This window comes from Miniopterus schreibersii (genome assembly GCF_964146895.1).
Source record: "Miniopterus schreibersii genome assembly, chromosome: 14".
NCBI classification, from domain to species: domain Eukaryota; kingdom Metazoa; phylum Chordata; class Mammalia; order Chiroptera; family Miniopteridae; genus Miniopterus; species Miniopterus schreibersii.
In genome coordinates, this window is record NC_138114.1 from 26,170,601 (window position 1) to 26,189,350 (window position 18,750).

Here is an 18,750-nt window from a genome sequence, read left to right on the forward strand (position 1 = left end):
CTCCGTTAAAATCAATTTGGTCCGTTTCGACTCCTTCTCCAATCAAATCCACATTAGGCGCGTCAACTACATCTTCAGTTAAATCCATTAGTGACGTGGCATCTCCCATTAGATCCTTTCGGACAATTTCTTCGCCCATAAAAACAGTGGTGTCACAATCTCCGTACAATATCCAAGTCTCCTCTGGTACCCTGGTTAGAGCTCCCACAGTCGGGGAGGCCTCGCCCTTAAAAGGGCTGGCTTCCAATTCTACGTTTTCCTCGCGAACCTCTCCAGTGACTACAGCAGGGTCTCTTTTGGAGAGATCATCAATTACTATGACACCCCCTGCCTCCCCCAAATCAAACATTAATATGTATTCCTCGAGTTTGCCATTTAAGTCAATTATCACATCAGCAGCGCCGCTCATATCTTCGCCTTTAAAGTCAGTGGTGTCTCCGGCTAAGTCCGCAGTGGACATCATTTCATCAGCTAAAGTTACCGCGGCCTCTTCTCTCTCATCGCCCGCGAAGCAGATGCCTGGACATGCAGAGGTAGCGCTGGTCAATGGATCTATTTCCCCTCTGAAATATCCATCATCTTCAACTTTAATTAATGGATGCAAAGCCACTGCCACGTTACAGGAAAAAATGTCTACAGCTACAAACTCTGTGAGCTCTGTGGTGAACGCAGCCACGGACACAGTTGAGAAAGTGTTTTCTACCACGACGGCAATGCCATTTTCCCCACTCAGGTCCTATGTTTCTTCAGCACCATCAGCTTTTCAGTCTCTAAGAACTCCTTCCGCAAGTGCACTCTACACATCCCTAGGGTCGTCGATATCTGCAACTACCTCATCTGTAACTTCATCAATAATAACAGTGCCAGTATACTCTGTAGTCAATGTTTTGCCCGAACCAGCATTAAAGAAACTCCCAGACTCTAACTCACTTGCAAAATCAGCGGCAGCCTTGCTGTCCCCCATGAAAACATTGACTACGGAGGCACGTCCCCAGCCCCACTTCAGCCGGACTTCCTCTCCAGCTAAGTCATCTTTGTTCCTTGCACCCTCTGCCCTTAAGTTGTCCGCACCATCTTCTCTATCTTCCAGCCAGGAGATACTCAAAGACGTGGCTGAGATGAAAGAGGACCTAATGCGCATGACGGCGATACTGCAAACGGACGTGCCCGAGGAGAAGCCCTTCCAGCCCGACCTCCCCAAGGAGGGGAGGATGGACGACGAAGAACCTTTCAAAATTGTCGAGAAAGTGAAGGAAGACTTAGTGAAAGTTAGCGAAATCCTCAAAAAAGACGTGTGTGTAGATAATAAAGGACCACCCAAATCACCAAAGAGTGACAAAGGACACTCTCCCGAGGACGACTGGATAGAATTTAGTTTGGAAGAAATTCGAGAAGCAAGACAGCAGGCTGCTGCGAGCCACTCTCCGACTCTGCCCGAGAGAGTGCACGTGAAAGCAAAAGCTGCCTCCGAAAAGGATTACAACCTGACCAAGGTCATTGATTACCTGACAAACGATATTGGGAGTAGCTCATTGACAAACTTAAAGTACAAGTTTGAGGATGCAAAGAAGGATGGTGAAGAGAGACAGAAAAGAATTTTAAAACCAGCCATTGCCCTGCAGGACCACAAACTCAAGATGCCTCCGGCCTCCATGAGGCCTTCCACCTCCGAGAAAGAATTGTGTAAAATGGCAGATTCCTTTTTTGGAACAGATACTATTTTAGAGTCGCCAGACGACTTTTCTCAGCACGACCAAGATAAAAGTCCCTTGTCGGACAGTGGCTTTGAAACAAGAAGTGAAAAAACACCCTCGGCCCCGCAAAGCGCCGAAAGCACTGGTCCTAAGCCGCTTTTTCACGAAGTCCCCATCCCTCCTGTCATTACAGAAACGAGAACTGAAGTGGTTCATGTTATCAGGAGCTATGAGCCCTCGGCTGGAGAGGCTCCCCAGCCCCAACTAGAGGAACCCACGTCACCCAAACCGTCACCTACGTTCATGGAATTAGAACCCAAGCCCACCACTTCTAGTATTAAAGACAAAGTTAAAGCATTTCAAATGAAAGCCAGCAGTGACGACGACGACCACAGTCGAGCTTTGAGCAAAGGCATGCGTGTCAAAGAAGAGACTCACATAACCACAACCACCAGAACGGTGTACCATCCTCCACCAGGCAGCGAAGGCGCCTCGGAGAGAATTGAAGAGACCATGTCAGTCCACGACATCATGAAGGCCTTTCAGTCCGGGCGGGACCCTTCCAAAGAACTGGCAGGTCTGTTTGAACATAAGTCGGCCGTGTCCCCAGATGCTCACAAGTCTGCTGCTGAAACCGCAGCCCAGCACGCAGAGAAGGACAACCAAATGAAACCCAAACTGGAGCGTATAATAGAAGTCCACATCGAAAAAGGTAACCAAGCTGAGCCCACTGAAGTCATTATTAGAGAAACCAAAAAGCATCCAGAGAAGGAAATGTATGTATATCAGAAAGACTTATCCCGGGGAGATGTTAACCTAAAAGATTTTCTGCCAGAAAAACACGATGCTTTTCCTTGTTCAGAGGAACAGGGTCAGCAAGAAGAAGAAGAACTTACTGCTGAAGAGTCCTTGCCTTCTTATCTGGAGTCTTCCAGAGTAAACACTCCTGTGTCCCAAGAAGAAGATAGCCGCCCTAGTTCTGCTCAACTCATATCTGATGACTCTTATAAAACATTGAAGCTTTTGAGTCAACACTCAATAGAATACCATGACGATGAGTTGTCAGAACTAAGAGGGGAGTCTTACAGGTTTGCTGAGAAAATGCTTCTGTCAGAAAAGCTAGATGTGTCTCATTCCGATACTGAGGAATCGGTCACAGACCATGCAGGACCCCCTAGCTCAGAGTTACAGGGGTCTGATAAGCGGTCCAGAGAAAAAGTAGTCACTGCCCCCAAAAGAGAAATCCTCTCCAAAATCTATAAAGATGTGTCCGAAAATGGTGTAGGTAAAGTGTCTAAAGATGAGCATTTTGATAAAGTGACAGTATTGCACTATTCTGGCGATGTTAGTAGCCCAAAACATGCCATGTGGATGCGCTTTACTGAGGACAGATTAGACAGAGGTAGAGAGAAGTTGATGTATGAAGATAGGGTGGACAGGACTGTGAAGGAAGCTGAAGAAAAACTGACTGAAGTGTCACAGTTTTTTCGTGACAAAACCGAAAAGCTCAATGATGAACTGCAGTCCCCAGAGAAAAAGGCACGCCCTAGAAACGGCAAAGAATACTCTTCTCAAAGCTCTACCAGTAGCAGCCCTGAGAAAGCACTGCTGACGGAACTGTTGGCCTCCAACGATGAGTGGGTTAAGGCAAGGCAGCATGGCTGTGACGGACAGGGCCTCCCCAGAGCCGGTGACAGGAAAGCATCCAGTCTGCCCAGCAGCCCAGAGAAGAAGGCTCTTTCCCAACAGACCGAGGATGGCAAGTCCAGCGAGGAAGCCAAGGGAAGTGTTTCACAGAGCAAAGCACCAGAAGGGCCCCAGTCTGGCTTTCAGCTCAAACAATCCAAACTCAGTTCCATTAGATTAAAATTTGAACAAGGCACACAGGCCAAAAGTAAGGACCTGTCTCAAGAGGACAAAAAGCCAGATGGCCAGTCCAGAATCCCAGTTAAAAAAATCCAGGAGAGCAAGCTTCCTGTCTACCAAGTTTTCGCTAGAGAAAAACAGCAGAGGGCCATAGACCTCTCAGATGAAAGTGTACCTGTCCAAAAAGATTTTATGGTATTAAAAGCTAAAGATGAGCAAAGCAATGAAATTGTTGTAAATGATTCTGGCTCTGATGATGTGAAAAAGCAGAGAACTGAGATGTCAAGTAAAGCAATGCCTGATTATTTTTCTGAGCAGCAGGCTAAAGACTTGGCATGTCATGGCACCTCAGATTTAGCAACTAAGGGACCATGGGACAAAAAGGTCTTTAGAACATGGGAAAGTTCTGGAGCCGCTAACAATAAGTCGCGGAAAGAAAAGCTTTCGCATGTACTTGTTCATGATGTAAGAGAGAATCACGTTGGTCACCCTGAGAGTAAAATTGTTGATCAAAGGAGTGAATTTTTGTCTGTGACTGAGAGAGAACACAAATTGTTAACAAATGGCTCTCTCTCAGAAATTAAGGAAATGACTGTAAAATCTCCCTCCAAAAAAGTCTTATACAGGGAATATGTTGTGAAAGAAGGGGACCGTCCCGGTGGAGCTCCGGATCAACCTCCCAGGAGAAGCGAGAGCTCGGCGGTGTCGCACATCCCGGTCAGAGTGACCGAGGAGAGGAGGACCCCGTCTTCTAGTATCCCCGATGGTTTTGGCGATCAGTCGCCGCGTCCAAAGCACGAACTATCACCAAAGTCACCCCAGTCGAGTCTCAGTAAAGAGACGGCTGAAACACAGTGCTTTAATTCTCTAGAAGACGAAAAATTTACCTATTCAGAAATCAGCAAAGTTTCCAAACATCAGAGTTATGTGGGCTTATGCCCGCCTCTCGATGAAACTGAAACCTCCCCCACCAAGTCTCCCGATTCTTTAGACTTTAGCCCCGGGAAGGAATCTCCCTCTAGCGAAGGGTTCGACCACAGCCCCATGGATGGGGTGGAAAGAGTTGCGCCACTAGCCCAGACAGAGGGAGGGAAGGAGATAAAAACGCTACCTGTGTATGTCAGTTTCGTACAGGTGGGGAAGCAATATGAAAAGGAGATACAGCAGGGAAGTGTAAAAAAAATCATTAGCCAGGAATGTAAGACAGTGCAAGAGACCAGGGGGACCTTTTATACGACTAGACAGCAAAAGCAGCCTCCTTCTCCCCAAGGTAGCCCAGAAGATGACACTCTAGAGCAAGTGTCCTTTCTAGACAGCTCTGGGAAAAGCCCTTTAACCCCAGAAACACCCAGTTCAGAGGAAGTGAGTTATGAGTTTACGTCTAAGACACCAGACTCGCTCATAGCTTATATACCAGGTAAACCCAGCCCAATTCCCGAGGTTTCCGAGGAATCTGAGGAGGAAGAGCAGGGCAGGTCGTCGTCCTTAAAGCAGACTACGGTGGAGGAGATAGTAGGCGCCCACGAAACGCCTAAGAGCGCGAGCAAAGACTCTAACCAAAGACCCAAAACTAACAGAGTTGCCTATATCGAGTTTCCCCCTCCTCCGCCGCTGGATGCAGACCAGATGGAGTCGGATAAGAATCACTACCTGCCTGAAAGAGAGGTCGGCATGATTGAAGTCAGTCTGCAGGATGAGCGTGACAAGTACCAGCTGGCCGAGCCGGTCATCAGAGTGCAGCCACCTTCACCAGTTCCTCCTGGGGCAGACGTCAGTGATTCGAGCGATGACGAATCCATTTATCAGCCAGTTCCAGTTAAAAAATACACCTTCAAGTTAAAGGAAGCAGACAGTGAGCAGAAAGAAATGGCAAAATGCAAAGCTTCTGCTGAAAAGGCTTCCAGCCAGAAAGAATCAGAAACTAACGGATCTGGAAAAGATAATGAATTTGGCCTTGATTCGCCTCAGAATGAAACTGCCCAGAACGGGAACAATGACCAGTCCATCACAGAGTGTTCCATTGCTACCACGGCAGAGTTTTCCCATGATACAGATGCCACAGAGATTGACTCTCTCGATGGCTACGACCTGCAAGACGAAGATGATGGCTTGACGGAGAGCGATTCTAAACTCCCAAGTCAGACAGTGGAAATTAAGAAAGACGTCTGGAACACAGAGGGCATCCTCAAGCCAGCCGATCGCTCCTTTAGCCAAAGTAAACTTGAAGTCATCGAGGAGGAGGGAAGGGTGGGACCGGATGAAGATAAGCCACCTTCTAAATGCTCTTCATCGGAAAAGACTCCTGATAAGACTGATCAGAAGTCAGGGGCCCAGTTTTTCACCCTAGAAGGCAGGCACCCTGACAGATCGGTATTCCCGGATACTTATTTCAGTTACAAAGTAGATGAAGAATTTGCCACTCCTTTTAAAACGGTAGCTACCAAAGGTCTAGATTTCGACCCTTGGTCTAATAACCGAGGGGATGATGATGTTTTTGACAGTAAATCAAGGGAAGATGAAAGTAAGCCCTTTGGCCTGGCTGCGGAAGACCGCTCTCCAGCAACAACCCCCGATACAACGCCAGCCAGGACGCCAACCGATGAAAGTACCCCAACTAGTGAGCCTAACCCCTTCCCATTTCATGAAGGAAAAATGTTTGAGATGACTCGCAGTGGTGCAATTGACATGAGCAAGAGGGATTTTGTTGAAGAGAGGCTCCAATTTTTCCAGATTGGTGAGCATACTTCTGAAGGGAAGTCAGGGGACCAGGGGGAAGGGGATGAAAGTATGGTCACTGCCACCCCACAGCCACAGTCAGGGGACACCACTGTAGAAACCAATCTAGAGAGAAATGTAGAGGCACCTGCGGTCGAACCTAACCCCAGCATCCCGACCAGCGGAGAGTGTCAGGAAGGCACATCCAGTAGTGGCTCCCTGGAGAAGTCAGCAGCAGCCACTCACGCCTTGAAAGTTGACCCCAAGTTGCGCACGCCTATAAAAATGGGAATTTCTGCGTCCACCATGACCATGAAGAAAGAAGGCCCTGGAGAAGTCACAGATAAGATAGAAACTGCGATGACCAGTGGTCAGGGATTAGAGAATGAAACTATAACGGTTTCAAATTCAGCCGATAGCCATATGGGTGCTAGGCCCCAAGAGAAACATGATTTTCAAAAAGATAACTTTAATAACAACAACAATTTGGATTCTTCCACTATCCAGACAGATCACATGACAAGTAATGTAGTTCTGACAGAACATTCTGCACCCACTTGTACCACAGAGAAAGCTAATCCAGTGAAAAGCTCATCAGGAAAAAAGACAGGGGTGCTGCAGGGACACTGTGTAAGAGATAAGCAGAAAGTTCTCGGAGTGCAGCAAAAGACAAAGGAATCGCTAGGGATTAGGCGAAAATCCAAACTTCCCATAAAGGCCACTTCATCAAAAGATATCTTCCCACCAGATCATATGCCAAACATGAAAGCGAGTAAAGTGAAGCAGGTTAGTGAATCTGGGAAAACCAGAACCCTTCCCTCTTCTTCATGTGTAGACGTGAAGTCCAGAATTCCAGTCAAAAACACACGCAGGGATCACACAGTGTCAGTTAGAAAAGCGTGCACCCCACAAAAGCAAGGGCAGCCAGAGAAAGACAAGGCCAAACAGCTTCCCTCCAAGTTACCAGTAAAGGTAAGATCCACCTGTGTCACCACCACCAGTGCCGCCACCGCCACCACCGCCACCACCACCACCACCACAGTTAAAGTCAGGAAAAGTCAGCTTAAGGAAGTGTGTAAACATTCCATTGAATATTTTAAGGGCATTAGTGGTGAGACCTTAAAGCTTGTGGACCGCCTCTCTGAAGAAGAAAAAAAGATGCAGTGTGAGTTGTCCGATGAGGAAGACAGTGCCTCGAGAAACACGTCGTCCGAGAGCTCCCGGGGTGGCCAGCCTTCAGTTACCACGAAGTCCGCTAGAGATAAGAAAACAGAGGCAGCGCCTTTAAAATCAAAGAGGGAAAAGGCCGGCAGTGAGCAAAGGAGCAGTAGGAGGACTGGTGAGAACGAAGGCAGTCAGGTTTCTCGAGCGCGCTCTTGCTCACACCCTGGAGAACCAGCATAGTTTGTAAACACTTTCCAACTCGTAGAGCCTAGTGCATGAACTGTTGTGATTGCCTGTGGAGTGACTTAACCGTAGTTTCTCATTCTGTCATTGTCATCTGTATGTGCTGTCTCTCTACGCCTCTTCCTTCCTTTTAACCAAACTACGCTGTAGACAGCTAGGGAAGCATGCTGCAGATATCGGTGTCATTCACGATGAGCAACTATTTTTTTTTTTAATGTGCTAATGGATATGATTCTGTCAAAGTAAAAGCACAGATGTTGAAATCCCATCATGGTGTTTCCACCAACCCAACACTTCTGTAACTGTTGTAAAGTAGCTAGCTCGTCAGCATGTTCAGTTCCATTACATTGAGCATCCATGTAGTCTGACATTTGGCCTGATGCAGGTGAAAATCAAGTGAGTCATGTGAAAAGAGAAGTGTTCATGTAGGTGATTAGGACACATCTAAGTGTACAGTGTTAGCATTAGTCTCTCTGTAAAATCTGAGTACTGCTAAAAGCAATTTTCCAGTGTCCTGTTTTTCTTGATGATTATTTTAATTAAGAAATTGTAAATCGTAGGTCCACAGAGTCCATGTGAACGGACAGATATCAGGATGGCAATAGTAGCTGATCACCTGGGACTTAGTTGGACAGGTAAGTGTGTATACTCCCAAATGAAGCAAATAGCCCCTTCATTTCTTTGTCTTGATTCAAAAGTGTTTTAATATAAAAAACAAACAAAACACAAAAAATCAACAACCAACAAGCAGTGAGTAAAAAATGTTATCACCCATAATTCTACTTACCCAGAGATAATTACTGATAGCACTTGTGTACTGGTTTTTGAGGCTTTTTCTATGCATATTCACTGAATAGAAATTTAAATTTTATTTTACCTTGAATTTAAGCACTTCCTTCACAATGCCATTTCTGATAATATAGGATAACTTTTTATCTAACAGGAAATTTATTTTGTGGCATAAAAGAAAACATAGCTAAGGCCTCTGACTTTTAAGTAATTCAAAAATTTTAGATGTGGTTTATGCCCTTAGAGCAGCTCTCTTAGGCAACAGTTCAATTAATCCATGCCTAGGTTTAACAAATTTTCATCATTTATGAGTCATCCTCATAATTTTTATTATATATACATATTATCTATGTTTATTTAGCTGATAGTTTTAAGTGGGCTCAGTTTTATGCTCAAATATTTATTTAAAAGGAAATCTTATATCACTTTGATAATGTAAAATAAGGATCATTTTCAATAATTATATAAGCAAGAAAACAAAGGAATAGTAAGTTTAAATTTTGAATTAAAAATTTTAAAAATAGGATACACAAATAAATCTATCCAGTTTACAAAAGTAGTTAGGGTCTGTGAAATGAATGAAACTGTTTATGATCAGTATGTAGAAAAGGAATATTTGGCTTGATTTTTCTTTATTAAAGATGAAGATAAGGTTCTGTGTCAATTGGATAGTCTTTCTTTGGAGTTTTGATAGTAATTGGGCCTCCAAAATGCTATCTCACACAAATCAGAGAAATTTTAAGTTTTGTAGGTTGCGTGTATTTTTTTTAATGCACAGCCAAAAAAACAATAGTTTAAAAATGTCAATTATTGTCGTATCAGTGACATACATTCTAGACTCAAGGAAACAGTTATCTATACTGTTAAAAGAGAGAACATGAAACTAGATTATGACAAACAAGGTCATCTAAATATTTTTCCTCTGACTGCCATAAGTCCCTCCCCCTTACATAGAAAACTCTCCTCCTTCCACCCAGTCCTTGCTCTGACATACTGCTCATATCCAGGAGCCTAGTGGAGCTCTGAAGAGACAGACGGTCTGCGTAATCCCCTGCAGGTTTTTGAGAGTTAATAACAATTCATATTTTATGTTAATTTGCTAACATAATTTGCTAATATAAAATTAAAAATAATATTTCTATTTTACCATAGGAGTTGTAATCTGAAAATATACTGGAGCCAATGTTGATTTTGCAGTGTTATGCCTATAACTATTAGATTATTTTCCATAAGCAAATCCGGTTCTCTGTTTGTCAGAGTAAATCTTTGGAGAAGATGTGACAAGAATAGCCCAGACATAAAGCCATAAGATGGTAAAATTCTTAGCAACAGTGTGTCTTTGCTCTCATCAAGTCTCTAAACAAACAATACAGTTTGGATATGAGAACTTGTTGGGCAGTAAATAGGTTGTGTCTCTTAAAACACAGAGAGATGAAGAACAACTTTAACTTTTTAAATTCAAATTTCTATATGCTCAAATGAAGATTACTAGAAAAATTAGCATTTAGAAGAACAAAATTTAAATCTCAGAACCACCATTGCGTAATCTTAATGTACTTTGTTTTTTTATGAAAAGCTTTTTAAAATGTTATATACACTATGCAGTTTTCTGGGTTTTTATTTGAAATTACGTAATTTCTACAAAAATAACAACCAATAGACATACTTTTTACAATGATGCTCTAATTTTGGGTCACTAGTGAGTCATGAAATCAATTCACGCTTTGGTTTTGTTTTTAAATGGAATAGAATGGCAAAGAAGATGTCTGTGTATTATATGTATTAGGCTAGTTTTGCTCCATAAAGATCTGGTTTCATTTATATCAACACCATGATATGCAATGCATTTCTTGCAAGGCTCGTGATCAAAACAGTTTGCACACCACTGCATTACATTAATTAACTCTCCTTCTGTTCAACACCTGCATTGTTTTCAGTTTTTCAGTAGTACAAGCCTGCAATGAACATTCATGTATATAAATCATTGCGTACAACCCTATGTATTGTCAGGATAGATTTCTAGAAGTAAAATCACTTCGTCAAGGACATGCTGAATGCATTTTGCCAAAGTGCCGAAATACGATGGTCTAACCTCTGTGCTATACACCTGAAACCAATACAAAATAATACTAATGTAAAATATATATATACTTTTGATCGAATAAAAATTAGCCAATATTTTAAAAATATTTCTTAAGCAGGATAGAATTTTGACCAACTCCTTTTCCATGGAAGGATATTTTTCCCATTCTTACTTTTTATAATTATTTAAGATACTACATACCTGATACATTTAATTGTACAAAAAATCTTCTCATCTTTGACTCCATTTACCTCAGCCAAGGCAGCCACTACTACTCATATGTATCTTTCCAAAGACACACTCTTCAGGAGCAAGACTGAGTATTTACATCTAGATAAACAGAGAGCCATCTCCCTTTTATTTTTTACACAAGTGGCAGCATATCATAGACAGTGACCTGGAGTCATCACTTAGCCTCCAAAGTGGAGTTCATGCAACTTGAAGGCATTTAGAGTAGAATGAGTGAGTAGAAGATGTGCTTCATGAAGACGGCCTAGGGAAAAACACCAGCATCTCCTGTGCCATATACTTATGAACTGTGTGTCCCTACATATCTTGGATGAAGTGTGCTCAAGTTGAAATAATAATTTGGCTGAATTAAGAGTCAAGCAATATTTTCTTTGTACAGATCAATAATCTATATAATCTTTAAATGGAATCTAATTGTAACTAAGTAAAAGTTAAGTCACAGCCTGTGTATAATCACTACTTCTTTGAAATTCGGTATATAAAGATTATTGCCCAAGGTTGTACTTAGGTTTTACTGTAAAATTCCTTTCCTTTTTTTTTTTTTTGTCTGTTGCAGTTGAGCATTACTTTTATAAAATATGTGTGATAAAAGTAGAATATGAAATCTTAGTAACTCTTTTTCTTTTCTACAGAACTGGCAAGGGAACTGAATTTTTCAGTGGATGAAATCAATCAAATACGTGTGGAAAATCCAAATTCTTTAATTTCTCAAAGCTTCATGTTATTAAAAAAATGGGTTACCAGAGACGGAAAAAATGCTACAAGTATGCTGAAATTATATTACTTTAACTTTCAAAACTGCATATGTCCAGTATTTTCAATAAGCCTACTGTTAATAAAATCAGAGTACTCATAAAGTAATAGCAAGTCTTTTGAAATTATATTTGTTTAATTTAGTGCAAATAGTCTAACCTATCTTTAGGAAGCTTTCAGAAAGCAAAGGCTAGGGAATTTTTTGCATTTTTGTGTGTAGTTCTCTCTGCAACCATCAAAAGTGAAAATTTAAATCTAGCTTCTAAATCACAGAGTGGTACGCAAACACTCTGAAGTTACTGCTGTGGTCAGAGATGGACGTGCAGGGAGGTAGAGAGAGAAAAATAGGAACAAATTAGGGGATCAAATCATTTTATTCAGTTTGGTTTGTGGTGACAGAATTCTCTCATGTTGTTGGGTTTTGTTTTGTCGTGGGTGGCATTGGGGGTGGGATGCTGTGACCAGTGCCAACCCACAACAATGTGAAATAAGTTATTGTGGGGTTGCCTGGGTCAGCCTGACCTTAGTCAGTCTTTAAATTGCTAAGCATCAAATAGGAGGGCAACCTATTTTGACAGTCTAAAAGGGGAGGAGCGTGTTGAAAATTTTATTAGATCTCCTTATAACTAAAAGGAGTTCAGTTTAGCTATTTTAAGGCTCATCTGCTTTGCATCTTGCAATGGAATGAATGTTGCTGTCACCAAGCAGCTTTATAGGGTGATTCTTAAGGCCCTTGCCTGTCTTCCCTGTAGTGGCAGGTTTTTGGAGCTGCTGTAAGGAAGAGCTAAAATGCCAGCAGGGTCGCAAAAGCCATGCCTTTGTGTGGATATTGTGATGACGGGAAGAAAATCATTTCATTGGATTTTCAACCTTTCTTTTCTCCTTTTTCAGCGGATGCCTTAACTTCGGTCTTGACAAAAATTAATCGAATAGATATAGTAACTCTGCTAGAAGGACCAATATTTGATTATGGAAATATTTCAGGCACCAGAAGTTTTGCAGATGAGAACAATGTTTTCCATGACCCTGTTGATGGTAATTGAGTTCTGTTTTCATATTTATTTAATAATTTGATAAAATGTGAAAGTGTAGTAAAACAAGGCAGTCAGTTAAAACCAACTAAATGGTGATTTGCTTGACTTAATTTCTCATTTTCACAGCATTTTCTCTGCCATAGTCTGCAAATATATACTCAGATAGAGCAAATGATAAATGTCTGTTATATAGAACATAAATAATGAGGTGTGAAAGCATAAGTTATCTGAAAGAATCCTATTTCAAATATAATTTTATGTGACCGAATGGGAAAAATTTATTATCTAGAGAATGCCTTGCTTTTGTCATTGTTACATTAACCTTAAAAGCTAGTGAACTAGTTTATGTGTAGATAAAACCAAATTGTGAGCTGTTATACCAAGTAAGTAAAGTATTGGGTCAAGTTTAAGCATGTAGTATACAAATTGTTAAGTAAAATGTTGAATTACTGTTTCAGGACCAAGTATTTAAGCATGTACTGAAAACATCTAATGTATCACTCAAAAAAGTGTTTTAGTTGTTTAGCATTATTTTAACTTCATGTGCTATTTGTTGTTTGAAAAAACCCTACTTGATCTATAATTTATAAAAGGCAGCATAATTTCTAATTAATAAGCATAGATCTCTAGTAACATAATTCCTCTTTTACATTAGCTCAATTTATATAATATTGTAATCTTTCCTTCATTATGTAAGCTTGGGCTTTTTTCATCAAAGTATTAAGAAAAGTACAAGTATCATATTTTTTTAAGATGCTAGTCTTCCTTCAGAAATGGAATTTATTCCTATAATGAATTTTGACTAAAAAATGTCAAATGATGGTGCAGAGGCAAAAAGAACTAGGGATATTTTTCCACTATTCCAAGTTTATAAAAATATGGTAATTCTTTTTCCAGTTTTAAACTGGCAAAGTTAGAACAACAAGAATCAATAACTTCTGATTCTGCATATTATGTGACGGAAGACCTCAAAGTCGACAGAAAATTTAAAGCACACCTTGTTATCCACATAACATACACACGATGGGTAAAAATGGCAAAAGTGGTTTCTTTTAAGTTTATAAACAACATAGAGCCTTGGGGGAAAACTCTCTTCAAGGCCTTATCTTATTTGTGAAACCATATATTGGTAACCAAACTCTTTTTGCACTAAAGACACACCACCGTTATATCAAATTATGAATTATCGCCAAGTTATAGTTTATAGAATCTTTTAATATTCTTTATTGGGGGAAAATTTTAAGCACAGTAGCTCTAATAAACAAGATCACCAGAAAAAATGGCAGTAGTCAATGGAATAAAAAGCTGCATTTAATTTTAACATTTTAAAATCAGAATGTTAAATAAATTCACAGGGGCTTTTTGTTGCTACATCTTCATTTTTTATATTCCTTATTTTAAAAATTCTTAGGGAAATTTGGGAATATGTATAGGAAATAATTTCACTTGTGCAGATGATAAACTTCAGCTAATCTTAGCCAGCTTTTCAGCAACATTCTGGTTTACAGGAGATTGCAATAGGAAAATGTTCTTACCTATAGTGATCTGAATTCACAATAAAAGTTAAGTTGGTATTTATCTTGGACTGATGGAAAAGTTAGGCATTAGTTTTGTAGACTAATAATTCAGAAAATGGGCTGGGTTGCCTTTTTTTTCCTGTCTCTCCTCTTGGTTGAAATTCTTTAAACTTCCTTTCCTCACCATGACCAGACTGGTGTTGACTTCTCTCTCTGCTCAAGGAGAAAAATACTCCCTTAGTCCCGGCAGCACAGTTTAAAACATGACACCTGCTCCCTCCGTCCCCTTTGTGTCACCTGGGAAATAAACCTCCGTGTTTCATAGCCTTGTGAATATTCAGCCCTCTGCGAATGGTTTTCCTCCTGTCTCTGTTGTGTGTCATTTCTTTTTTCTCTTCATTCGATTCATGGTCCTGAGTGGACCCCTCTCACCAAGTTTACCAAAACGTCCATGTAGCGCACAGCCCTTTCATCTGACACATTATGACACTTGAAGATTACATGGAGTCTTTTCGCCTTTATCTGCTTTTTAAATCGCCCCCCCTCAGTGCTACTGCTCCAAAATCTAATAATCGTTTCTTTCCAAAGATTAAATTCATTTTTCTTTGCTGTTAATTTCACGCGAAATAAGTAAAAATTAAGAGTCAGGTAGAATTGCTCGTATGCACTGTTCTTAAAATAAGTTATAAGTAATTATAAAAATTGATTTCTTGTGGCTTGCCGTATTTAGTCCACAATATGGATTTTCTGTGCCAAAAGTTGAAAGATGATAAATTTGGCCATGGAAGAAATGTATCTTATATCAAATAACTTTATATTGGATTAAATTAGTCTATATTTAAGTTATTGTATTAGAATTACCAAACCTGATCATCTATAAATTAATATTCTGTTTTATTATAGTTTGCACTCGTCTTTTATTTTGCTGTGTTACATTTAACGGAACTAAAGCAATACATTTACCCGTCTGTAACTCATCGCATTTTCATGCCTGTTATAATTTCAGTCATTCCGTGTGTTTTTGCTTGCTGTACTCAATTCGTTCCAGTCAGTCCGATGTACTGTCTTCCCCAGGTTACCCTTCCCTTCAAGCGGAGCTGGAAACCCCCACAGGGTTGCACTACCCGCCGCCCACCCCCTTCCAGCAGGACGATTACTTTAGCGACAGCTCTAGCCTAGAGTCCCCCTTTAGAACCCCCAGTAGGCTGAGTGACGGGCTCGCGCCCCCCCGGGGACACGCAGAGCTCTCGGCAGCCGGGCCTCCGGTCGTGGCTGCAGAAGACACCTCCCTAGAAGACAGCAGACTCGAGGACGCGGGGCCTGTCGCAGAAGCGCCCGAAGCGGCCGGTAGAGGCGGGAGCCAGGTGGCGAGTGTGTGTCCCAGTGAGTACCCGCAGCACCCTGGACGCGTGCCCCGGGCCCCGAAAGATGTCCCGCCAGCGGAGCCACTGAAACAGGCTAGGGAGATGAGAGTAAGCTCTGAGCAGCAGGAGGAACCAACCCCTGGTCCTGATGAGGAGGTGACAGAAGAACAGCTCCGATGTCTCTTTGAGGACATTCAGCTTGAGGAAGGAGTGTCCGAGGAGATGACGGAGGAGAAAGTGCAGGCCATCCTTAAGCGCGTGCGGCAGGCGGAACTGGCAATGTCTTCAATTGCAGGTTGGCAGAGCGAGGCGGGCGGCAGCCCCGACGGCCCGGCCCGGCGAGTCCCGGGGGCGCTGCTGGACCGGCTGGACGACAGGTACGCGGCCGCGGGGAGACCGATCGGGTCGCATGTTAACAGTTCCTCTCAAACAGGCGCTTTTCCGCACGGCCATTCCACTGCGGGGATAGTGCATGCTCCAAAGGTTGGGTAATCCTGCTAATCTGGAGAGGGAAAGTTACATTAAGCTCAGATAGAATTCTTCAGACTATTGGCAGCCTGAAGTGAACTGCGAAAAGTTTTACATACATGCCAAAGATTTATGTATTTTTTTACTTCAGAAGACCACTCTTTTCTAGTTTAGTACTTGTATTATTTTCACATACCCAGTAATTAATGCTCAATCAGAATAATGTAATCGATAAAATTCCAAGTCTCTTAAAGAAATATAAACATTTCTATTATTTCCTGACTGCAAACATAAGCATATGCTTATTATACAAATTTTAAAAATACAGATTTTTAAAAGATCAATGCAATCCCACAATCTAGCAATAACCACCATTAAAATTTCGGTGGATTTCTTTCACGTACATTTTTTTAAATGTCTTAACGTAGAAAATGCGAAGAAGGAAAAAGAAAAGTCATTTGCCTTCCTACCATACTAAGAAAAACACATTTTATATAATATCCTTTTTTCTACATGAGTGTTTTGCAATATAGTATATGTAATTCTTTATCCCAAATAATATTGCCATGATAGAAACTTGCTTGTACCCAATATAATTGCCTAATTATTAATCTGGTTCTTTTTATAGTGGCCTTACTCTAGAAAGGGGGGAGCTTAATGTCCTACAGACATTGTTTCAAATCTCACCATCATTAGATTTGCACTTTGTGACTTTGGATGAATTTCTAAGCTGCAAGAATGTCACTTTAATCAGCTTTAAAAATAAGAATGACTACTTTCCTCAAACAGGTTTATATATTGAAAAAGAAAGCTTGTAGCATGCACACCAAATGACTGGTGCGAATAGTCTCTTAGTAATAGTTCGCATTATTTTTTTATGCACACATCAGACTAAAATTTATTTCAATGGCAACTAATGATAAACTTAAGTTGGATGCCAAAAAAACCCAACAGATTATTTCATAACCAAATTTAATATGTTCATTTAGTCACTTGCTCCATAAAAATTCCCAAAGGTGGAGTTTACAAAACTCATTTTGCAGAAGGGTAGCATCGATGAATTAAGTGCTCACCAAAGAGACAATTGCAAAGAGCACTAATTTGGATGTCTATGTTCAGATACAGTCACATAATTTGTACTTGTATATCAGGACACAGACTTAAAAATAGTTATGTTGTAGGTTCTTCACAATACACTGGGAATGTTTGTCCTTACACCTACAGAACAGGGCATGCCATTGATATTTTTTATAACTGTGTTTAGATAATCAATTTGATTATAAGCATAAACACATATATACTTACTTACATGTAAAACTGCATTAGTTATTGCCTTCAGAATTCTACAGGTAATAAGCAAAGACACTAAAAACTATACAAGCCACAAAATAAAAGTCTATGCTGAAATGAGTAAAAATTAGAAGTCAATTTTAAAAGTATTAGAAGAGAAAGATTTTTCATAGTTGAAAGAAAAATAGTCCTACGGGAAGGCGAAGCAGTGGGTGAGCACCAACACCCTGATCACCAGCGAGTGTCAGCAGAGGTCAGGGGCATAGAAAGATGAGAGCCGAGTAAAGGTGATACAGTTGGAAACACACAGACTGGAATTCGGGGTTCTTGGGGATGCCAGAGGTCTCATCAAAGGAACTCACTTAGCAGTTTTTTCACTGGCAGTATAAAAGCATTTTCAGATATCCTCCTGTTTTAGGTTAGTGGGTCTGGAACTCTGAGCCGTCCATGAACCGCTCAGGGTTACTTTTTAAGATACAGAATTCAAGTGGCTATAGAAGAGCAATGAGAACAAAACACAAACAATGACAGCATAGCTAGCCAGGTTGGGAGCTGGAGCGCCAGGCTCCCTGGAGCCTGCCCAGCACTTCTCCACCCTCACACCCAGATCCACAATTGCCCCTCACAGTTGGAAATCCAGTGACCAGAGTTTTCAGGCCTTTCTATTTTGCCTTCAAACACAGTTCAAAGCATAGCTGTTAAAAATGTAGTCCCGTTTTCAGCCACGTGTTACCACTCTAAATTTCTACGTTTTACCTTTTGCAGCCCAGACCAATGTAGAGATTCCATTACCTCATATCTCAAAGGAGAACCTGGAAAATTTGAAGCAAACGGGAACCATGCAGAAGTCGCTCCAGAAGCAAAGACGAAATCTTACTTTCCAGAACCCCAAAATGATGTCGGGAGACAGAGTACTAAGGAAACTCTGAAACCAAAACTACACGGATATGGTCGTGTTGAGGAACCAGCATCATCCCTAGCAGCATATCAGAAATCTCTGGAAGAAACCAGCAAGTTTGTCCTAGAGGAGCCTAAACCCTGTGTGCCTGTCAGTGTGAAAAAGATGAGTAGGACTTCTCCTGCAGATGGCAAGCCGAGGCTTAACCTCCACGAAGAAGAGGGGTCCAGTGGGTCTGAGCCAAAGGTACGTCATCTACCTATTCAGAATGCTGTCCTTTAAACTGAAAGTACTGATGCTTCGCCCCTTTTGGTTAATGTTGAGCATCTGACCCAAGGTTCTTGACTATTTCCATATTATAAATGCGTGATCGAAAATTGTAACACTGATGTTGGGGGTAAAGGAAGTTCTGAGTAAAACATAAGCTCTCTGACCTTATCTTCATTCATAGGGTAGGAAAAATGAAATAATCATCTCTTTAGCTTTAGGAGGGATAAAAACTATAGAGATGTTAAGTAACTAATTTAAGATCCAGTATTATTTTGTCTGGGATTTAGGTTTCCTAACTCCCAATCCAATCTTCTTTCTTCTGCAAGGAGGGTAATTGTTCTTACCTTTTCTGG

The 18,750-nt window shown here is 41.2% G+C and overlaps 1 protein-coding gene across 19 annotated transcripts in view; it reads left to right on the forward strand.

The window, feature by feature from the left end:
• ANK3 (ankyrin 3) overlaps positions 1–18,750 on the forward strand; it is a 530,179-nt gene that overhangs the window by 494,424 nt on the left and 17,005 nt on the right. For 12 of the 19 annotated variants that reach the window (XM_081157598.1, XM_081157588.1, XM_081157600.1 and 9 more), the window contains 5 exons: positions 8,243–8,317; positions 11,436–11,567; positions 12,448–12,591; positions 15,182–15,848; positions 17,995–18,373. In XM_081157598.1, the coding sequence (XP_081013724.1) occupies positions 8,243–8,317; positions 11,436–11,567; positions 12,448–12,591; positions 15,182–15,848; positions 17,995–18,373 (1,397 nt within the window). The remainder of the gene's footprint in view (positions 1–8,242; positions 8,318–11,435; positions 11,568–12,447; positions 12,592–15,181; positions 15,849–17,994; positions 18,374–18,750) is intronic. The other 7 variants (XM_081157590.1, XM_081157591.1, XM_081157592.1 and 4 more) reach the window with 2 other exon arrangements.